The sequence below is a fragment of the Panthera leo genome, chromosome B4 (assembly GCF_018350215.1).
Source record: "Panthera leo isolate Ple1 chromosome B4, P.leo_Ple1_pat1.1, whole genome shotgun sequence".
Lineage (NCBI taxonomy): Eukaryota > Metazoa > Chordata > Mammalia > Carnivora > Felidae > Panthera > Panthera leo.
In genome coordinates this window covers 130,338,979-130,361,334 of record NC_056685.1, presented here as the reverse complement: position 1 = coordinate 130,361,334, position 22,356 = coordinate 130,338,979, and the positions used below count along the sequence as shown (strand labels likewise).

At 57.8% G+C, this 22,356-nt stretch overlaps 2 protein-coding genes across 5 annotated transcripts; one reads left to right on the top strand and one right to left on the bottom strand.

Moving 5' to 3' along the window:
• Positions 1-342: 342 nt before the first annotated feature.
• On the bottom strand, positions 343-9,227 carry MPST (mercaptopyruvate sulfurtransferase). Of its 4 annotated transcripts, none has more exons than XM_042947709.1 (3): positions 9,007-9,227; positions 4,158-4,776; positions 343-912 (listed from the first exon to the last, which is right to left on the bottom strand). In XM_042947709.1, exons 2-3 carry the CDS (start codon positions 4,750-4,752, stop codon positions 614-616), a joined length of 894 nt encoding a protein of 297 aa, XP_042803643.1. In that variant the 5' UTR covers positions 4,753-4,776; positions 9,007-9,227; the 3' UTR covers positions 343-613. The 4 variants fall into 4 exon arrangements, with proteins under 4 accessions (XP_042803643.1, XP_042803642.1, XP_042803640.1 ...); XM_042947708.1 differs by lacking the exon at positions 9,007-9,227 and adding an exon at positions 8,304-8,370; XM_042947706.1 differs by lacking the exon at positions 9,007-9,227 and adding an exon at positions 8,207-8,297.
• TST (thiosulfate sulfurtransferase) lies at positions 8,592-20,875 on the top strand. Its single transcript, XM_042947710.1, has 3 exons — positions 8,592-8,679; positions 9,347-9,962; positions 20,431-20,875. The coding sequence occupies exons 2-3, from the start codon at positions 9,350-9,352 to the stop codon at positions 20,727-20,729; spliced, it is 912 nt and encodes a 303-aa protein (XP_042803644.1). The 5' UTR covers positions 8,592-8,679; positions 9,347-9,349; the 3' UTR covers positions 20,730-20,875.
• The last annotated feature ends 1,481 nt before the right edge of the window (positions 20,876-22,356 follow it).

The following is a 22,356-nucleotide window of genomic DNA, read 5'->3' as shown; positions in this document are numbered from 1 at the left end:
ACCATTTCCATCTCTGCACAAAGGACAAATACAGAAGGAAGAAGATAGAGCCTCGACCCTTGGGCCTGGGGTGGGGGGTTTGGGGGGGAGGCAGAGGTTTTCCTTATCACAGCAAGATTCACCTTTCAGTAGCCCAGAAGCCAGAAGGGGAGACCCCCAGCATTATGGGGTGGAGGATGGTTGGCTGGGGGCATTCTGCTCACAGGACTAGAAGGGCTCTGGGGCTCCAGCCCTGCTCGGAAGGCAGGGGCAGGATCCCCCAGACCCTCAGGCTCCACTGAGCTCCCTTTGCTGGGCATTCTGGAACCACCGGCTCCTTAGGAAAACCAGGCAGCCCCACAGTTGGCAGCATTTAGCACTGTGCTGTTTTATTTCTTCAACAGGGAAACAGAAGGGAGGCAGGACCCCCGCTCAGCACGTGGGGCGCTGCCTCCCTCTGTCCCACCACCACCTTCTCTCCGGCCTCGGCTGGGAGCCCGCAGGTCGACAGAACTCCTGGCCTCTGGGATGTCGCCCTCTGCGCCACCTGACTTGCAGGAAGAAACACTCTCTCGGTCGAGGCAGAGTCAGAACAACCAGGCCGGGCGCCGCCTCCCGTGTCCTGACCCTCCCCTCAGTGGGTCTTGCCCCGGCCCTCGGAGATGACTTCCTCTGGCTGGGCTCGCATGTACCACTCTACCCAGGAGCCATCATAGATGGCCACGTCGGGCTTGCCGCAGACGTAGGCCCCCAGTGCCACGTGGCAGGCTGTGACGCCGGAGCCGCACGTGGCCACCAGTGGCTGGGACAAATCCACCTTCTTGTCCTGGAACAGACGGCGGATCTCCTCGGGGCTCTTCTCCAGGCCCTCCTGGGTCAGGAAGTCCGTGAAGGGGATGTTCACAGTGCCGGGGATGTGGCCAGGTTCGATGCCTGCAGCAGGAGGGCAGGAAGGAGGGAACACATACAAAGGGGGTATGAATGGCCCCTGGGTACTGAGAGCCTCCCATGCGCCCACGGCGCTAACCCTCTATGTGCATCATCTCGTGTAGTCCTCACAGCCAGGCAGCCCAGGCGCTATTCACAGGCATTCCCGTTTTACGGACAGAGATGCTGAGGTTCCGTACTGCCCAAGGTCCCGCATCCAGCAAATTGCTGGCTAGAATTGGAACCCAAGACTCAGACCTCACCAGAGCCTCACTCTGCCCCCAATTTCCTGATCACCTATGAGCCCTGGGGGCAACAAAGATAAGTAAGCCCTCCGCCTGGCCAGGAGTCATTGCACTTGTCCTACAGAAATTGATCTGGCAGGGCAGACAGGCAATAACTGAGCCATTATGAGTATGAGGGTGTTACACCCTGCGGGGGGTTATGGGGGCATATTATAAGAGGTATTAACAGTAATCATGATGGCTCGTGTTACTGAGCGCTTACTTTGTGCCGGGCACTGTGCGTAGCCCCTCTGCTGTATTTTCTCCCCCCCGGACTCTAGGGGACAGAAATGATCATCCTCCCTTTTACACAGACGAGGAGCGTGAGGCACACAGACTAACTTGCCCGAGTCAGAGGGGCCCCAGAGGGTGAGCAGGGTTCTATCAGGTAGAGAGGTCCGGGCAGTGGGGGCTGAGGGCACGCCAGGCTGGGGAAGGGGAGTCTTTAGAGGGGGTAAAAGTCATTGGGCCAAAGCCCAGACATGGGGGGAGGTCGAGGCCCAAGAGGAACCAGGAGGCACGGGAACACCGTAGCAGGCCTGGATTAAGACGTAGGGCTTTGGGGCACCCGAGTGGCTCAGTGGGTTGAGCGTTTAACTTCGGCTCAGGTCATGATCTCTCAGTTCATGGGTTCGAGCCCCATGTCGGGCACTGTGCTGACAGCTCAGAGCCTGGAGCCAGCTTCAGATTCTTTGTCTCCGCTCTCTGCCCCTCTCCCACTCACATTCTGTCTCTTTCTCTCTCTCCCAAAAATAAATAAACATTAAAAAAAAAAAAAAAAGACGTAGGGCTTTGACCTGACTGCAGGGGGAAACCAGACTTCCGTTTTCAAAAGATCATTTTGATCCTAGCACAAGAACCCTAGAGGGCAAGGCTAGAACGCTGTTCATAAAGAGGGCCATTCCCCTAAACCCGGTCATTTTGGTTTCACCACCCTCTGAGGGGCAGGTGTTAGTAATATTCCCATTTGCACGCCAAGGACTGAGACTCCCAACAAAATAAACCCTCACAGCCCATGATTCAAAAATCCCGGCCATTCAGACTCTAGGGTGAGGCTCTAGCCTCGTGGCTTCTGCCTCGATTTCCCCCTGCAGCGGGTGACACTCCTACAGAGAGCTGCGGACCCGTGTCGACAGTTACTGCTAGACCTCGGCACCCGGCCAGCGCTCTGAGCCCCCTGGTGAGGTTGGAACGCGCCCTGCACCCCCAGTTAGGTGCAGCAAAGCCTCACTGAGACACATCACGTAGAGACCAAACTGGAGCAAGGAAGGAGAGCAAGCTCTCGACCCAGGTTGGCCGCCGTCCGAGCAGGGCTGTCCCCGCGCCTCGAACCCCGCCAAGCAAAGCAGACTTCCCCCACCCCTGCTGAACGACGGCAACGCTGTGATGCCCTCCACTGATCTAGATCCAGCTTTTACGCGCACTGGCTCGGTCGGTCTCTACAACAAGCCTGCTAGGTGTGTGCCATCATCTCTTCCTTTACAGGTGAGCAAGCAGGAGGGGTGAGCATTTAAGCGCCTCTGTAAAGCGCCAGGAGCACGGACGAAGCACACAGGAATTACGTCACCCTCCTTGAGGGCACCTTATGTGTGCTGAGCGCTCTATACGTTTCTTCTCGTTTGACGTTTGACGCTCACCGCATCCTTACCAAGCCCTGTTTCTCCTCTGATTTTGCACGCGCAAACGCTGCAGTTCAGAGATTAGATTAGGTGACCCGCCAAGTGGCTCACTGCCCCCACCCCCTCCCCCAAAGGGCTGAGCTGAAGGACCTAACGGGTTCAAGGTGGAACCACATAAAATTGTCACCTATGCGGGTTCCAAAATGGCTGGCTATCAGCAGTGCCCTACGGTTGGATCTCAGGTCAACACTGCTCTGCACGTTTCCATGTAGTGGGGTCCTTCTCGAGTCCCCAGATCTCTCTGGGACGTTGATCCCATGCCAGCTGTTGGGTCAGTCTTCGGGGATGCACAGGGAGCAGGGCCGACCCTTACCCTGGGGCCATGCGGAACTGTGAGGGGACGGGATGGGCCCAAGCCGCTTTGTAAGCACTGAACAGAAGCCCCACCCTCATTCAGGGGCGATAGGGAGGCGGATGCCATTCAAGGAAGACCAAGTAGCAACTTCCTTGCATCCCCCCTGAAAAAGGCACGAGAGACAAAAGGCTGGGTAATGACTGCTTGCTCACTGCAGTTAAATGTACCGCCCCAGCGCCTGGCCGGGCTGCTTCCTGACCTCCAGCAAGGTAGCCATTCTGAGACTCCATTTCCTCCTGGGTACAATGACGGCACCCATCTGTCGGGGTCATTGAAAGGCTCACACGACCGTGGCCATTGGCCTACCCGTTTGCGGGGAGCCCTGCCCACGTCATCCAGGGCTTCCCTGTGGTCTCCTTGCCTGGAGAATTCAGCTCCCAGACACAGGGCTCTGCTCCAACCCAGGCCAGCAGCCACCTCTAGTCAGTTTCTCTCCAACCTGGGACCGGTGATCCCGCGCGCGCGCACGGCCCCTCTCTCTCGTGCCTTCTGCAAGCCTTGACCCCTCTTAGGGGCCTTTCATCCACTCCCCTACCCCAGACTCCTCCCCCTCCTCCTCCTCCTCCAGTCTGCCTCCATCAACAGCGGGGGTGGGTACACCCGATCAGGCCCCATCCCTTTGGGGGCTTTTCCTGCCGCCCCTCCTGTTCCGCAGAAACCGCCCTACATCCGCAGAATTGGGGTGGGGCTGTTTGGCTTCTCACCCTAATACAGGGCACCCTGGGTTCCCAATGAGTTTGGGGGCGAAGCAAGTATTCGTGTCCACTTTTAAGGAATAAAGCCCGGGAGGCTCAGAGAGTGAGACGACTGGAAACCGCATCTCACGGCCCCGCCCCATGCGGCGTCCTTCAAAGGCGAGGCCGAGGCAGGGCTCAGCGCGCCCCTGACCCCGCGCCCCAAGTGACCTCCCGCCCCTTTGCGCGTGTTTGTTACCGTCTCGGGGCTCGGGCTCGGTGCCGCGGAACCGGCCGGCGGCGCGGGCGTCCACCACCTGGAAGCGCCGGGATTCAAGGTTCTCCTTCATGTCCTCGTATGTCTTGACGAAGGCGGGGTCAAGAGAGGCTCGGAACTCGGCGGGCGCCGGGCGGCTCTTCCCCGAGCTCAGCGGGAGACCCAGGCGGAGCCAGTGGCGGAAGCCGCCGTCGAGCAGCGACACGGTGCGGTGGCCGAAGGCGCGGAACATCCACCAGACGCGCGGCGCAGAGTAGAGGCCCTGGTCGCTGGCGTCGTAGATCACGACGTGGGTGGCGGCGCCCACGCCCAGGTGGCCCGCGTACTCCGCGAAGTGCGCCGCGCTGGGCAGCATGTGGTCGTAGGGGGACGTGCGGTCGCTGCACTGGTCGATGTCGAAGAAGGCGGCGCCGGGGATGTGGCGCTCCTCGAACTCGCGGCGCGCGTCGCGGCCCAGCTTGGGCAGGTACCAGGAGGCGTCTAGCAGCTGCAGGGGCTGTCCCGCGCGCGGGGTCCGCAGCGCGTCGGCCACCCACTGCGCCGACACGAGCGCGCGGAAGAGCTGCTGTGGGGGCATGGTGGCGACACCGGGGCTGCAAGCCTGGGCGACAGGGAGGATGTCAGGAGGGAATCGAGGAACAGGCCGGCCAGGTCGCTGCAGATGCCCGCACCGCTGGGTCTGGCACTAGCCCGCAGGGGCGGTGGAGCCCCGGGAGGGCAGAGTCCAGGGAACACAGAAAACCGGCAGAGGCAACCCCAGGGGCAGACTTCGGTCACCGGGGCCTCCCCTCCCCCCCTCCCTCCCACCCAGGGCACCTACACAGGGAAGAGCAACGGAATGACCCTGACCCCTTGGAGGGGGCCAGGCGGACCCTTCATCGCTGCTTGCCGGGGTCAGGGGGGGCGGTAGGGACAGGTTCAAGCACGGGAAGACAAGCAGAGGGCAAAGTCTCAGCCCCTCCCCAAGGTCCCTGGTGGAATTTGTAAACTTCTTCATCAAACGTTTATATAAGCAGCCTCACGGGAAATAGTAGCTGAATTTACTGACTCCTTGCTATGTATCATTTCCTCTCACAATACCTCGGAACACTGCAGGACACAGAGTAGGCTCTCAATTATTCGCCGGACAAGTAGCCTCCGGAAGGTTGGTAGGGGATATTCTCACTGTCACGGAGGGCGGCACTGAGGTTCAAAGGCTCCGGCGGCCAAGGTCAACAGCTAAAGTGGCAGCGACACCAGAATCCTGACTCTCGCTGGCCAGTGCCGTGCAGGCCCTGGGGGTCCAGCCAGGTCCGATTTTGCCCCTTGGGCCTGAACTGAGTCTCTGAAACTCGGGGCAGCAGCAGCAACAGGGACAGCGCCTTCCCACCGCCCCCCCCCCCCCACCCCAGTCCCTTCCACTCCCCTGCGGGCCAGCCACTGAGAGTACACACAGTCCACGACATGACACGCAGGCCACAGCCTGCCAGGGCCAGGATGCCCTGAATGTGTTGGGCGCCTGTGCAGACAGCCCCTAGTTCGTCAGGTGCCTCCGCGCGGGTTAGGGAAAGGTGCCCCCTCCGTCAGGGCATGTGACTTGGGTGGGTGGAGCCTGAGCCGCAGGTCAACCCCCATAGCCCGTTGGCAGGGCGTGGCCTTACCATCCATTCCAGGCCGTCCTGCCACAGAGAAGGGGTGGGGAGAGAACAGGTGCTTCGTGGGCCAGGCCACACGCTAAGCCCCGTGGCCTTTAGTGGTGGGCATATGACGATGTCTGCCTTCTGCGCGAGGCAACTAGAGATGTGCTTTGGCCTTGCTCACACAGCTGGTCAGCTCCGGAGGCTGGACCGCTTCCCCAGCCGCGGGTCGGTGATGACCAGGGCCTAATCAGTCCACAGTGTTACGCCTCGTACCCAGCCTCTCCCAGTCTGGCTTTTAGGAACTCAACTCCACCCACGCGGCCAGGCCTTGTGCTGGACACTGAGAAACTCTTAACGTTGCCAGGCCCCGGAGGACGGGGGGCTGTGGCGGGTAAAGACAGGCCACGGGCCTGCCCAAAGGACAGCAGCATTGAAGAAAGTCTGGGGTTCAGTGCAAGCACCAGGGACCGACACCTCAGCCTAGGGTGGGAGCAGAGGAAGTGGGAAGTCTTCCTGGAGGAGGAGGAAGTGCGCGCAAACTGATTTGACCTTTCCAGGGGCCCAGGAAACTGCGGCTTGACCTTCAGGATGAGGAGGCTGCCCCGAGGTGGCTTTTTTTTGGCTAAGGGGCGATCTCAGTGCCCGTGGGTCCTACCGCAGCTGAATAGTGTTGGCAGATGCTGCGGGTCCCTTCTTGAAGAACCCATCTGGGAACCACAGTGGCTCCTGCCCCCTGGGATTCTTGGGGCTCCTGGTTTTCTATCCAAGGATCCATTTAGAGTAGAAAGAACCCTGCACTGGGAATCAGAGCCCCGGCCTCAAGTTAGTGCGAATCACTCGGCTCCTTAACTAGCCGTGCGAGGGCGGGCATGGTAGGCTCCCCGGCCATTTTCACTTCTTATAATGGAGCTTCCAACCTTCAGCTCTTATGGTGGAGATTAATGAACAGTTAATGACTGTCGAGGGGCCATCACGATGCACTACAAATGGCCGGTGTCAATAATCATTAAAAACGGCTTAATAAAAACCCAATGATTTCTGAAAAGTTATTCCCATAGGTGGCCTTTCAACAACAACAACAACACATCTAGAATCTTAAGAATTTCAGGATTGGGTGGGACTTGGGAGGTCTGGGGTCACCCAGCACCCCCCCCCCCCCCGCCCCCGCTTGATGGTCAGTTCTCACAAAGGACTGCAGGAGGCAGGGGAGGGTCCGGGGAGCAGGCTGTGTGTCACCGAAGGGCGGGGCCCAGGTCCTGGCCCACTCGCCAAGCCTGGACCACCTCAGGTGGGGGTGCTCTGGGTGGGGGTGCTCTGGGAGTGAAGGACTCCAGGACCCACAGGACAGCCCTAGCTGTATCTCGCGAGTGTCTATACCCACTAGGGGAAGTGTGAGCCCCAGGCTGCCATCTAGGGGGGGGCCCTGGAAGAAGAGGGGCTCCAGGCAGACTGGGCTATCCTCGAGGACTTCCCCCTAGTCTGCTCCTTCCTGGTACCCCTCCTCTGCACGTCAGGGCCAAGCACAAAGTTCGGAAGATTCTGGAGGCCAAATGCTTGTCAAAGTATGAATTTCTCAACTTCCTGTGAGACTAGCATTATTTCAGAATAAAAAAGAGCCTTTCCAAGGGCGAGGAGAAAAAGCATTCGGGACATATGTAACACGAATGCAAAAGCAGCTCAGGAGAGCAGGGGTGAGCCACCAGCTTGCAAGGACCAGTTGTTAAGATTTTTCAGGAATGATGTCGCCTGGTTGTTAAACGCGGCCCATTGTTAAAAATCAAACGCTATAACCTTATAATTAAATAGGTTAATTAAAAACAAAGGCAATTGTTTTGAAAAGCATGAGGCTTTGGGGTGGAGCCAGGTAAACCGAGGCAGATCCGATGGGCCTCAATTGCTTGGTGTGCCCGTGGGGTAACCAGCTAGGCCTGTCTGTCTGCTCTCGAAATGTAAAGTTTCTGGCCTACTCCGTAGGGTTGTTGTGAGAAGTCAGTAAGGCCCTAGGAGCGAAGTATCTCACCGAGCAGGCCTTGGCCAATGTTAGTTTCGTTTTGCTCCGGCAAGTTCTTGGCCAGTTTCTCCTCTTGGAGCCTCGGCCTTGTCTCCCTGGCCTCTCTGTGGGGTTTCATTGGTCCTCTTCCCTCCCTCTTACCCTCTATGGTGGCACCAGGTGACCCCCCCACTCCACCCCTACCCCCCCCACCTCCCCACCCGCCACTCACTCGGACGTCACCCAGCAGGCCGCCCCGAGCGGCGGCGGACAGCCATCCTTAGGGCGAACTCCGGGGCGCGTCTTCCCTCCTAGACTGCAGCCCCCTACTCCGCTCTGGCCCCGCGGGGGAGCCCCGCGCCGCGCACCCCGATGATCGACCTCCCCCCAGAGAAAGGCAAGCGCGACGCCGCAGCAGTTACCCCGGTCTCGGGTTCCGCGCTTCCGGGCTCGGTCATGGCCCCAGAGCAGGGCGCCCCCTCCCCGCGCCCGAAGTCGTCCCCTCCTCCCGCCACCAACCTGACGCCGGCCGAAGGGAGGAGAGTCGAGCACTGCCCACCGCCGCGGCCACTCGGAGCCGCGGCGGCTCGCGCCTTCCACTCTCTGGGCCAGGGGGACACCCGCGCCGCCGCGTCCCGCCCCGCGCCGCCCCCGCGCCCCCCGCGCCCTCCCGGCGGGTCCCCGGGGTCCGAGTGGCGCTGCGCGCGGTGGGACGGCGCGGGGGGGGCGGCCGCGGCGGGACTGCACGAGGCGGGGGCGTGGCGGGCGGCGCGCCGTTCCCCCCTCCGGCGGCGGCGCGATGGTGCGGGCCGGCCGGGGAGTTGTGAGCTCTGGGTTTGAACCGGCCAACTTCTCCCGCGGTCGGGGGCGAGCGCCAGGGCTGCGGCGAGGGCGAGTGAGTGCGGCCGGGTGGGGCGGCGGCCAGGCACCCCGGCCGCTCGGGATTGGGCCTCCGATCTGGCCCCGGCAACCCAGGGGAGGGTCCCCCTGGCGAAAGCGGGACGGGGTGCCCTGGGAGCCTCCGACCCAGCTAGGGTACCGAGCCCGGGCGAGTCTGGAGGCGGGCGAGTCCGCCCAGGCTGCCGAGATTGGCCGCGGGCGCGCTTGCCGGGGGCGCGAGCGAGGGCCTCTGCGGGCTCCAGCGACCCCTCCCCCCAGGCGCCCACTCCCCTACCCTCCCAACAAAGGGGGCTCCCCCGCTCCACATGTCATTTCCTCCCACCTCCTGGCCATCTTTTCGCCTCTCTCTTCTGGCAGGACCTCCAACGCCTGTATGGTAGCTTCCGGAGCCAGATGCCCTCCGGGCCAGCTCCCCCAGTGGGGCTCCGGGGAGCTCTCGCCCCGCCCCCTTCGGCCCGGGGCCCCAGGGAGGGGCGGAGCAGCCCTTCCTTAGGGAATGCAAACCTTCCCACTGGGTGCCCGGGCCCTGCCGGGTGGCTGCGCCGCTGCAAACACGCAGCCCTGCGGGGAGCGCGGTGGGAAAAAGCTCCTCCCAGGTCCCGCTCCCCTGCGCGCACGGCCCTCACACGCTGCTCTCTTTTCCTGGTTTCCACCCGCGCCAGGTGATGCGCAGAGCTGAAACCATGGTCCATCAGGTACTCTACCGGGCGCTGGTCTCCACCAAGTGGCTGGCGGAGTCGGTTCGGGCTGGCAAGCTGGGGCCTGGCCTGCGGGTGCTGGACGCTTCCTGGTACTCGCCGGGCACCCGCGAGGCCCGCAAGGAGTACCTGGAGCGCCATGTGCCCGGCGCCTCCTTCTTTGATATAGAGGAGTGCCGGAACGCGGCGTCGCCCTACGAGATGATGCTGCCCAGCGAGGCCGACTTCGCCCACTACGTGGGCCGCCTGGGCATCAGCAACCAGACCCACGTGGTGGTTTACGATGGTGACCACCTGGGCTCCTTCTATGCGCCGCGGGTCTGGTGGATGTTCCGTGTGTTCGGCCACCGCACCGTGTCGGTGCTCAACGGCGGCTTCCGGAACTGGCTGAAGGAGGGCCACCCGGTGACATCTGAGCCCTCACGCCCAGAGCCGGCTAACTTCGAAGCCACACTGGACCGCTCCCTGCTCAAGACCTACGAGCAGGTGCTGGAGAACCTTGAGTCTAAGAGGTTCCAGTTGGTGGATGCCCGGTCCCAAGGACGGTACCTGGGCACCGAGCCAGAGCCAGATGCAGTAGGTACGTGTCCTGCTGGGTGGGTGATCCCTGGGGGAGGGGAGGGGGTACTGCCCAATGAAATGATGGAGAGCAGGGATGTCTGGGACCCTCTCCAGCTTTTGCCCTCAGTTCCCCCATACGTGGGCCCCAGTCTGCATCTGTGAAATGAGAGAATAGAGCCAAATCCAAAAGCTTTTTCAGCTGTGATGCATGAGGACCTACATACGTGTTCCCATAGCCACGTGCTAACTAGCAACCTGGTATCTGCATGGGGTGGCATCAGCAGAGGTGACTGGTGACATCTCCACCCACGTCCCTGCCCAGGCGCTCCTCCCCCACATGCCCAAAGGTATGCCCATGAGCCAACACGTGCATCTCTGTGCAAAGCTCCCAAGGACACCTAGCTTGTTGGGGCCGCTCCGGTTCCCCGGAAACCCCCACAGACATCAACCCTGCCCTTCCCGCAGCACCCCCTCCCTCCTTCCAGCCCTCCCGGACCCCCTGACCTTTCCAAACAGCTGCAGCCTGTTTGCAGAGCTATTAAGAGTAGCTGCCATTTCGTGCTGAGTAGTTCACATTGCATTGTCTCATCCTGTCCTTCATCTGAGAAGGCCTAATATCCCCATTTTAGAGAGGGGGAAACTGAGAAGTGAGGACATTAAGTTACTGGCTCTGTTAAGTGGCAGAGTCAGGAATTCTGCCCAGTGCCGACTGGTTTCAAACCAGTGCTCTAAGCCAGGCATCCACAGGGAGGTGGCTCGTGAATCCTCTGCTGCGGACAAAGGGCAGGCCTGGGGGGTTCTACATTGCTGGAGGTGGGGGGAGTCTCAGGAGAGGACATGCTGAGTTCTAGAACCTCCTAACAGAGAACCATAGCAGTCTCACCATCACCCTGCTAGGTTTCCTCCGGCCCCTGCCTGGGCACCTCTGGTGGCCGGGACCTCACTGCTTTGGGGGTCTCTGGTGGCCCCGGCTGGCCTGAGCCCTCAGAATGATCGGCACCTCCTGGCTCTGGGCTCTGTCCTCGGGCAGGGTCTGCAGAATCTAACTCCCGTGCAACATTTTTCCTGACTTTCTGTGCCTCTGAGGGGAGAGGACTCTGTGACAACAGTTTTGGACACTCTCCGGGCTGGAGGTCCTGAAAGATCACCTCGTGGGACAGAGGGGAGACTGAGGGAGACTGAGGCACACAGAGGCAGGGGCAGGTCAAGGCCACATGGCCAGTTAGTGGCAAAGTCCTGGACTTCTTCCAGGTCCCATGTCCCCCCGCCCCTTGCTCTCTGAAGGTCTGGAGTTGAAGATTCAGAGACTTCTGGCCCGGCCCTTCCAGCAGCCCCACCCTTGCCTCTGTTCCACAGGTCTTCTCTCCTTAGAACTTCCGGTGCCCCTTGGGAGATGAGTGGTGGAGTTGATTCCCTTGCTGCCTCCGGGCTTGCCCTGAAGCAAGCTGGAAATAAGCGAAGAGGTGTCAGATCCAATCTCCTCACTCCCATTTTAGAGATGAGGACACTGAGGCTCAGAGAAGAGTCCCTCCCCATTCTCCCTCCTCCCACCGCCTCCAGATCCCAGGGAGCATGGATCCTCAGGAGAGGTCAGCCCCCCCTGTGTGGGGGGATCTCAACCCGATGTCTTGGCCTCTCTGGGTTCCCTCATTGTAAAACGAGAAGAGGAAAGCCCAGCCCTCCCCACCTGGCTGGAGGGGTATTTTGAAAAGGGGGGGGGGGAGCTCTGCAAAGCCCAGGGCCACCCAGAAAGCATGGAGTGGCACTCCCTTCCCTCATTCCCTAAGAGGCTTTGCTGGCCTCCCAGGCAACGTAGTTTGGGGGCGCAAAGGCACATGAGGCTCCCTGAGTTCACGGTCCCCAGCTTGGGGTGGGCTCAGGGAGGCAGCCCGTGAGCTCCGGGGTCCAGATGCAACACCCAGAAGGAGGGTCCTGAAGCAGGAGCTGGGAGCAGGGCCTTGGACACCCCATGAGCTTGCATGATACCCTATGCAGCCTCGCGGAGTCCTTGGCCTCTGAACCCTTCCCTCCTTAATGAAAGGAACGGGCTCACCTTATAGAGCGCCGGGGAAAGCCAGCGAAGGAGGGGACGGTCAATCCAGCCCAGTTATCTTCATAAACCTTGAGGGCAGTGAGGGTGAAGAGGGTATCGACCCCCTAGTAGGCATTTTTATCAGCCCAGTGTTTTATACATGTTCTCTCCTGGTGGAAGGTGGGGGTTAGGACTGATCCCAGTTTACAGGTGGGAAAGGGAGAAGTGGGTTCTCTAAGGAGGCAGAGTGGCCAAGGTTTGACCCCAGGCTGCAGGCCTCAGGGTGGGGCTGTTTCCCAAGGCCACTGCTGTGTCAACAAACACAGGGACTGGGGGAGAGGGGAGGCCGGGGGAGGGGAAGTCACAGCCTCACGGTATAGTGTTGCTTCATGGGATCCTGTGTTCACAGCCTCCTCAGGAGCTGGGAGCCTCCCCCCCCCGCTCCCCCCCCCCCGCCGGGGTAATCTGAAACCTACCCCCAGATGCAGAGGGCAGGGCAAAGCCTAAGAAAGACCAGGCCACTTCAGGTGGGTAGGTGGCCGTTTTCATATGCAGGGGAACTTACAAGGCTTGTCTTGGCTGGCCGGCCGCAAGACGGGTAGATGTCCGCACCCGCCTGCCAAATCTTGAAAGTTTATACAGAGGCATTAACTGGGTTGAGTCACATACACACGGTCCGGCTGGTCTCAACACCGCATCGCTATCTCAATGCCATGTCCTTGGAGCAGCCTCTGGGAGCCCGGAGGTCAAGCAGAACGCACATCCCAAGGACGGGAGGGGGAGAGGCATCTCTAGCTGTCCCGGTCCAGCTCATGGGTCAACTGGTGCTCTCCATGACCTCCCCCGACTTTCTACCCCTCACGTCAGCTCTCACCACCTCACACGCATGCCCCCTCTTCTGCACTGTGCCCTGAGGCGTCAGCAAGGGGTTTCACGGGGCCTGGTGGTGGCTCCTTTGGAGGCTATGAGGCTGCATTGGAGGCAGGTGCCATAGCGACAATATACGGGCACATGCAAGAGAAAATACAGAATTAAGACAATGAACCCGCAAGTCAGGGATGGCATTTTCCATCAAGAGCCCCGTCATCTGAACCATTGGTTTATTAAGTCCCCTGGGCTGGGGTTCAGATAATTCAGGGCATTTACTTGTATTCTCACGTGATGCAGTGAAGGTGATGCCTAATAGACGCACCAGATATGAACACACAGCATTCTGTTTGGATAATGGCCTCCTTGCAAGGCAGCGCCACCGTCTAAGTCCATCCTGTTTCGGGGGGTAGCTTTTCTCGCTAAAGACATTTCAGGGTTCAGCAAGGACAGGTTTTGGTGACTATCATTCAAGGCTGGCTGGGTGAATTTCGTAAGGGCTGGCGCATGTGCTAGAACATCCGCCAGGATGGGGAGCGAGACAGCAGCCCAGTGATGTACCAAGCGGGAAACGGCATGTGCCCACCTGGCCTCAAGGAGACGGAGATTGTCAGCTTTAGGACCTCTGTCTGGTTGTGCGCACCACGTGTAGGGGCCGGGGGGCAGGGGCGGGGGGGGGGGCGGAACAGCGCTTTCAGGTGGGAGGCGATGGGCCTGGGGGCAGGATGTGCCCGACCAGGACCCCCACCTCTTCCCCTCTTCTGTTCCAGAGATTGCGCATTTTCGCAGGCCCCTTGCAGCAGGACCGCGAGATCCCAGCGGAGACTGGGCAGGTCCCCCTCACCCAGGGGCGTGCGAAGTAACTCGCCCATCCTGGTGGGATATTTCACTGCAAACTGCAGGAGGGGATACCTTTCCATGGAACCCGATGGGGGCCGGGCTCGAGCTCATGAACCATGAGATCATCACCTGAGCCGAAATCAAGAGCTGGCTACTCAACTGACTGAGCCACCCAGGCGCCCCTCTGTTGTCCCCTTTTGCAGTATGACCCCCCCAATCACTGTTTGGTTGATGAGGGTGTCTAAACATGGCGTTTCGTTTCTCTAATCCCCTAATGGTGGCAGCCTGGTTTGGTGATCGGGGAAAGCTTGGGCTAGGCCAGACACGGTGTCTACACAAAGCAAGCATAGCGAAAACCTTCACTGAGGGAGAGAGGAGGCAATATAACCAATTTGCCCCTCTGTCGTCAATGGGGAATTCTCGTGAATGACCCCAGGCCCCTTTGCCAGTCACCTTGGGTGCTGCTTACAATACACGGGGCATGTTGTTAGTGGATTAACCAAATCACTGTATTTCAGGGGCAATCGAGCATCCTTGGCAATAGGCCAGCCTACCCGGGCACGCTGGCAGCCGCTCTCTCCGTGCATCCGATCGGCTGTATCTACTGAAGGTTGTACCCGGGCTAGGGCCTCAGCCTCCTGATTGCCAGGGGGGTGTCAGTGCCTCGTGAGCCGGGATACGGAGAAGGGGAGGACTGCCTCAGACTCTTGCAGGCGAGCCCAAATATTCCCTCATATGCCCTGACCCCATAAGGGCCCACTCATGGTCATCCACCCCTCCGCAACCCCAGTAGGGTTGATCCCTTTAAAATAGGCCAGCTGTCGGTGCAAGAAGGGCAAAAGTCCAGGGTGCAGGGGGAGACTCTCAGCCCTCTGAGTTCAGCCCACTGGCTGCCGTGGCTTACTCCTCCCCGAGAGTCTCCATCCGGAGGAGCCCTGTGGACCCACTGCCAGGAGCTGGTGCTCTGTGGGGGTGACCAGAGGTTTTGCCCCCTTTCCAGAGCTGCGACTAAAATCCTAGGGGGACTCTCTGTGTAATTAATTCTTATTCAGGTCAGTGGTATGATCTTAGTTATCAGAAACCTCTATTTCTCCGTCTCTTCCATGAATCTCCCCGAAGGTGGAACACCTGAGGGGGACGGAACGCTTTTGCAAAAGCATCCGAAGTGAAGCAGTAACTCCGGGTAAGAGTTCATGCTAATGCAATTGACAAGGGGATTCGGTTATTTTGAGGGTATATATTTTAAAGTAATCACCAAGGTTGTGATCAATTGATGCTGTTATACCACGACATACCAGAGTTTTAGGAATATTTTTTAGGGTTTTTTTCATTTTATTTTGAGAGGGAGAGACAGTACAAGCGGGGGAGGGGCAGAGAGCGAGGGAGACCCAGAATCCGAAGCAGGCTCCAGGCTCTGGCTGACAGCTCAGAGCCTGACGCGGGGCTCCAACCCGTGAACTGCCAGGTCGTGACCTGAGCAGCAGTTGGACGTTTAACCGACTGAGCCACCCAGGCGCCCCCCCTTTTTAGGAATTTTATATACTTTCTGGAACACTTCTATCAACAGCTTCCATATACATATTTCCTAAGGAGAATGTAGTTAGCATTTCTTCCTACTTGACTTCCCATGTAATTTAACATGTGAAATGAGTCTAATTAGTTTCATATTTCTCTTTTACAAGGAGGAAAAAACCCAAATCTTTTGAGATGGTCCAGGAAAATCCCGAAGTTAGTCCAGGGTAGGTAAGGTTTCATTGAGAATTTGATTTAGGGGAATTTTGTCTAAAATATCAAAAGGTTTTATTTATTTATTTATATTAGTTCGTAGATTTATATAGAAGAGTTTTAGATTCGCAGAAAGAATTGCAAAGAAAGGACAGTTCCCATATACCCCCACACCCAGTTTCCCGTATTATTAACATCTTATATTAATTAGTGTGGTACATTTGTTACAGTTAATGAATACAGGTACAGTACATCCATTCATTTAATATAAAAAAAAAAAAGTCAGAGCCAAGAGAATTCTAAGGAGACAGGAAGATTAAATATAATGTGGTCTCCTAGACGGGGTCCTGGAACAGAAAAGGCATTTCATAAAAGTAAGGAAATGTGAATAAAATATAGACTTCAGTCAAAAGGTTTTAAAATACACGGTCGCATAGGATCGCGGGTCGTCGTGAAACAATATTCACTTATCCGTTAAACCAAAATGACAATTAAAGTCCTCAAAGGCAGGTATAGAAGTTGCATGCTTGTAGGGGCGCCTGGATGGCGCAGTCGGTTAAGCGCCCGACTTCAGCCAGGTCACGATCTCGCGGTCCGTGGGTTCGAGCCCCGCGTCGGGCTCTGGGCTGATGGCTCGGAGCCTGGAGCCTGTTTCCGATTCTGTGTCTCCCTCTCTCTGCCCCTCCCCCGTTCATGCTCTGTCTCTCTCTGTCCCAAAAATAAATAAAAAACGTTGAAAAAAAATTAAAAAAAAAAAAAAAAAGAAGTTGCATGCTTGTAGAAAAAAAAAAAAAAAAACAAAAACAGAAACAAAACTGAAAACCAAAAACATAGCTCTTTTAATAGAGAAGACTGCTTTTTTCTTAAGTAATCAAAGACCTGATCAAGACTATATGAAGTATAGGAAATTATTATTTTATTATTTTTTAAATGTTTATTTTTGAGAGAGAGAGACAGAGCAGGGGAGGGGCAGAGAAAGAGGGAGACACAGAATCCAAAGCAGGAGCCAGGCTCTGAGCTGTCCGCACAGACCCCAACGCAGGGCTCGAACTCATGAACTGTGAGATCATGACTTGAGGCAAAGTCGGACACTTCACCAACTCAGCTACCCAGAAGCCCTGAAATTATTTCGATAAAACACAGTATCTTTGTTTGACCATCCCGTCAAGAACGGACTGATAGTTCAAGAAACTGTTATCCTTTATGGCGGGTGAGAGCAAATGAAATTTCAATTTTACCTAAGTGCACTTTGATATATAGCTTATTTTTAAGCTGATTAAATAGAGCTCTTGTACAAATTAATTTTGGTGATACCTTCAGAAGGTAGAAAAACATATATACTTAGCCCATAGCCATAGACATATGTAAACGTAGAAACAGCCAGAGACCCTGTAACTTAGCCTTTGATGAGTAATCTTAGGAAGGCTGTGGGCCAGGCTTTGGACAAGGGAACTTCTAGAGCAATCTGTACGCTTCCCCCCGCCCTCCCCCAGATTTTGTCCTCCAGTCTCTGTGGATAGTGTTTTGGTTAACTCTAGGGGTGTTTACGTATCAAAGACGTGATAAAATTTGCGACTGTGACTTTCCAGAGAAAGAATGTCGATTATCCCCTAGGATTGGGGGCAATTGCTATTTATTTATTTATTTATTTATTTATTTATTTATTTAAAAATGCTTATTTCTCTATTTTTGAGAGAGAGAGAGAGAGAGCAAGCAGGGGAGGGGCCGGGAGAGAGGGAGAGAGAGAATCCCAAGCAGGCTCCGCGCGGTCAGCACAGAGCCGGACGTGGGGCTTGAACTCATGAACCTGGAGATCGTGACCTGAGCCGAAGTCAAGAGTCAGACGCTCAACCGGCTGAGCCACCCAGGCGCCCCACAAGTGCTATTTAAGGTTCTGCTTTGCATTTGGGGTGGGAAGGCAGGGGGGCATTTCCACTTTCTCCTCCACCGCAACATCCTCGATTCTGGTCGCTTGCTCAAGGATTCCCCTCTCGGCGCCCTAATCAGGCTTTGTCACAGGCTCCTGAATCTCAATCCACAACATCTCGTGCCTTCCTCACCTTGCACAAGGGCACGCTAACCTCCGATGGACTGCCCTGCTCTCCCACCTTGGCTGCCGGCCCCGGAGCCGGCAGGGTAGGAGACGCCCGCTCGTCCTTCTCAAACCTCAGCTCTTCCCACTTTCCAACTTGACTTTCAGCCAGCCCCAGATGCAGAGAGCAGGGGGAGACTGAAGAAAGGGGCAGACGGCTCCAGATATGTGGGTGGCAGGTTTAAGAAGCAAGGGAACTTACTTACAAGGCTTGTCTTGACCGGCCGCAAGATGAGTAGATTTCTGCATGCACCTGCCAAGCCTTAAAAGTTTATACGGAGGCCTTGACTGGGTTGAGTCCCATACACGTCATGCAGCTGGTCTCAACGCCGCATGACTATCTCCAGGCCATGTCCTTGGGGCAGCTTCTGGGAGCAGGGAAGGCAAGCAGAATGCACGTTCCCAGCGCAGGGGTGGGGACGAGAGGCGTCCGAGGGCCAGGGTCCAGCTCATGGGGCAACCAGCGGTCACACCCTCTCGATGACTGCCCCCCCCCAGTGACTGGCCTCCTCCTGGCCAAAGCTGGAACCCAAAGTCCCAGGCCTCTGAGCAGCTGAGGAATATGAGGGGTCATCTCATCTTTCCCCCTGCCTCCTCTCCCTTTCCAAGAAAGGTTCAGGGTGGTCCAAGAACACAGGTTTTTAGGGTCGGACACGCCTGACTCCACAGGCCTGTGTGTCCTGAGGTAAGCCACCTCACCTCTCTGAGCCTGGGCTCCCCATCATCTCCTGGCTTTGTGAGGATTTGGAAGGTTCTGGAGCGAACCCACTGCCTGACGCCTGGGGCCAGAGGTGTCGGCCTGGTGGCAGGCCCGCTGGGGGGAGGAAAGCCACGGGCCTGCAGTGGAAGCTAGGCTTAGGAGAAAAGGCCCCTGCTTCTGGGTCCTTCTGCCGGCTGTTCTCCAAGGCTCTCTGGGCTGGGTTCGTCCCGGCCCTTGCCATGCACAGGCAGTCAGCACCTGCTCATTTAAATTCCTCGGACAGGCCCTGAGCCCTCGCTGGCAGAGACGAGGGGGACCCCCGCCTCCTGGGGCTGGCCCAGTTTGGGAAGCCAGAGTCACGGAAACCCCCAGTCTTCTCTACTCCCGAGAGGTGCCTTTTATGCAACCAAGAAAGCAGGGGTGCTGTTGGCATCGGGGACCAGAGGAAAGAAACAAGACGGCATTCAGAACGCCACAGACACTCGCGCTTTGAAATGCACTTCCTTTCAGCCCACTGCCTGGATGCCCAAAGATTTCTAAGTTGGATTTCTTGGCACGGGAGGCCCTTGAAGCCAACAGATCCATTGGCTTCTCCCTGGTAGGGGCGGCAGGCGTCCAGCCTCCAATGAAAATTTCCAGACGAAAAGACAAAATTCCCACAGGAAAGACTCCCCGGAATGTATAAGTGGAGACCTCTATTCGGTCAAAGGAACCCCTGACTCATGCCGGTGGATTTTTGGAATCTTCTTTGGCTTCAGGGGATGGGGGTTGGGACATTGCTGGCATGACTGTGCACCTACTGTGTGCCCGGGGTCACTAGGGGCTTCTGCCTACAGTGGCTAATCTTCCCCATGAGCCTGTGACGTAGGCGGGGTTATCTGTCCATTTCACGGGTGGGGAGGCTGAGGCTTAGGGATGCAGGGCCTCCTGGCTGCACCCTGCCCCAGTGTGTGTCTTCGTCCAGTCCCCTCCCTCCCCCTGCTGCCCACCTTGGTCCTGCTCTGTCCCACAGGCCAGGTTAAGGGGGTGGGGTGGGGGATTTTGGAGGAAAGGGAGCTCCAAGAGGCGCCCAGACCTGCCTTGGGCCCCGCTCCCAGCATCCAAAGACTGCCAGGGTGTGGGGTGCTTGAGGAAGAGAGGAGTGACCTTTGGCATGCTAAGGGTGGGACCAAGGCCTCCGCCCAGACCCCTTTGCCCCACTTGCTGGCTATTCTGAAAGCACATTTGGTCTCAGACTCACTGGGAGGGGAGACTGTTCCGGAAGGGACCTTGACCAGCTCAAACCTCCCACTGTGCTCCTAGCCAAGCCTCTCAGGGTTGCTAGGACGGCCCTGCAGGGACCACCCCTCGCTGTCCTCACCTGCCCCCAAGGGAGGCGGTGAGGTGGCCAGAGCATCGGCCTCTGAGGGTGGGTGGGCTGGCCTCAGTAGTCGGGGCCTTACCCCTGACAACAGCCCCTGCCCGTGAGTACTCTCATTCCCGTTCAAGCCCTGGGGGAAACTGGGGCCCAGAGAAGTGACGGGACTTACTTAAGGGGTCACCCTGCTGGTAAGTGGCAGAGCTGGGATTCAAGTGTATGTCTAGCACCAGGTCACATGTGCTTAACGGGAACCTCAGGGGACTCAGTAGAATCCCGGGTCTGCCTTCGCCTGTGTGGCCTCAGCTGAGCCATCGCGCGTGGCCAAGCCTCAGCGCATTCATCTGTAAAATGGAGCGACATTATGTGTAACGAATCACGGGGTTATCCGTTTAGCGTCTGTCTTCCCCGCCTGGCTGTGATCTCCCCGAGAGCCGGCCCATCTCTCCCACCGCTGTGTTCTTCGCCATCAGCACAGCTCGTAGCGTTCGCTTCTCAGCAACCCTACGAGACAGCTGTGTGCCATTGGGCCCATTTTACAGACGAGCAAACCGATTCAGAGAAGTGAAGCGTTGTCCGGGGTAAAACGGTAGTGTAAAGGTTGGTGAGCGGCAGAGGTGAGACTCACCCCTGTCCCCTCAAGCAGGTATGACTTCGGACATCCCTGCTTCAAGGCAGGGTTTGGGGGCAGAGCGCCCTTTGGCTTCTATCTCAAGCATTGACTGTAGGTTGGGCCAGGAGGAAATTGAGCTCCAAGAAGGGCAAAAGCCTTACGTTCCTTCGTGTAGCTCCTATCCTTATAGCCTAGCGGGTTTGGGCCCCCAGGCCGCCCTTAACCCTGTCCTTCCCCCCCTTTGCCTTCTGCTGCGCCCAGGACTGGATCCGGGCCACATCCGAGGCTCAGTCAACATGCCGTTCGTGGACTTCTTGACCGAGGACGGCTTCGAGAAGAGCCCAGAGGAGCTGCGTGCTCTGTTCGAGGCCAAGAAGGTGAATCTGGCCCAGCCCCTCATTGCCACCTGCCGGAAGGGAGTCACCGCCTGCCACATTGCCCTGGCCGCCTACCTCTGCGGCAAGCCCGACGTGGCCGTCTACGACGGCTCCTGGTTCGAGTGGTTCCACCGGGCCCCCCCGGAGACCCGCGTGTCCCAGTGGCAGCGCGGGAAGGCCTGAGCGGTGGGCCTCCTCGGTGGCCAGAAGCTCCCGTCTGTTCAGTGACCGCAGTCTGACACACAGCGCGTACCTCGTCGGCAAAGGAGACCGACTAGGTTTGAGAACTGCCGGGCAAAGCTCTCCTTTCCTCCCAGACACTGGAATAAACCGCTTTTTCTGAGGAGCTGTGTTTGCCTGCCTCTCTCTGGCTTCCACCCCGGCCCCCTATGCCCGTCTCCTCTGGACTCCCTAGAGCCCATCGGGGCAAGAATCCTCCCGAGCAGCCCCTAGCTGGGGAGGCCGCCCTGAGGGTGCCACTCTATTATTTAGTTCTGGCAGAAGAAGTCGCCTGCTGTCGTCCCATGTCCGGTGGAGCACGCGGGGACCCACTGGGAAGGGGCCCCAGGAGGTGGAGAGAAGTGAAAGCAAGGACAGCCGGGCACCAGCCCCCTCCCCCTCCCGGTGTAGGCCCAGCCCTCGGGGGGGTGGGGGGAGGAATGGTGGAGGGGGCATCTGGCCTTCCAAAGAAGGGATCGAATGGGCGTCACACAACACAGGCCCTGGGGCCTCTCAGAGGAGGCGATGCTCAGGGGCGCCTGGGTGGCTCAGTGGGTTGAGCGTCCGACTTTGGCTCAGGTTATGATCTCACGGTTTGTGAGTTCGAGCCCCGCGTCGGGCTCTGTGCTGACGGCTCGGAGCCTGGAGCCTGCCTCGGATTCTGTGTCTCCCTCTCTCTCTGCCCCTCCCCTGCTGACGCTAATAAATACACATTAAAAAATTAAAAGAATAATCAGACTTGCTGAACGAGGGGGGCACAGGCCACCCCCACAAGGTCAACCGGTAGCCTCCTTGGCGTCTGAGCCCCCTCTTGGAAAAGTGAAAGAAAACCCTGTGGTCCTTTCGACTAAAGGCGGTTTCAGCGCACCCACACAGAGGAAATCAAGTCGCAAGATTGATTACTTCCAGATCCCAGCCATGGGTGGGGTGGGGGCGGTGATGAGCCAGGGGAAGGGCGGTCCTCTGTCCCAGGTCCTGCGTGGGCAGGAGAGACGAGCAGGGCAGCGAGTTCCCATTAACTCACAGGGTGGTTGGGGCGGAGGGTCCTCACTTTTCACGGGCTCAGCTCTAAGTGGTTATTCCAATATGTGCCCCGGGAAAGGCAAAGGCGGAATTTGACACGGGAATCCTAAGCTCAGGTCCTTATCTAAATGTCCAGACTCGGGCTGTGAGGAGGGCTGTCACATTGTCAGCTGTCTTACTATCTTGGTAGTGCTTCAGGGTGGCTGTTTCCTCCTTCCTTCCTTCCTTCCTTTCTTTCTTTCTTTCTTTCTTTCTTTCTTTCTTCGTTTCTTCCTTCCTTCCTCTTTCTTCCTTCCTTCCTTTCTTTCTTCCTTCCTTCTCTCCCTTCCTCTTTCTTCCTTCCTTCCTTTCTCTCTTCCTTCCTTCCCTTCTTCTTCCTTTCTCTCTTCCTTCCTTCCTTCCCTCCCTTCCTCTTTCTTCCTTCCTTTCTTCCTTCCTTCCTTTCTCTCTTCCTTCCTTCCCTCCCTTCTTCTTCCTTTCTCCCTTCCTTCCTTCCTTCCTTCCTTCCTTCCTTCCTTTCTTTCCTCCCTTCTTCTTCCTTTCTCTCTTCCTTCCTTCCTTCCTTCCC

Coding starts and splice junctions, on each gene's coding strand:
- TST (XM_042947710.1), top strand. CDS start 9,350: ATGCGCAGAGCTGAAACCATGGTCCATCAGGTACTCTACCGGGCGCTG. Junction 9,963..20,430: donor GCCAGAGCCAGATGCAGTAG/GTACGTGTCCTG, acceptor TGCTGCGCCCAG/GACTGGATCCGGGCCACATC.
- MPST (XM_042947706.1), bottom strand. CDS start 8,242: ATGACCGAGCCCGGAAGCGCGGAACCCGAGACCGGG. Junction 4,777..8,206: donor GCGCGGAACCCGAGACCGGG/GTAACTGCTGCG, acceptor CCTGTCGCCCAG/GCTTGCAGCCCCGGTGTCGC. Junction 913..4,157: donor CGAGCCCGAGCCCCGAGACG/GTAACAAACACG, acceptor CTCCTGCTGCAG/GCATCGAACCTGGCCACATC.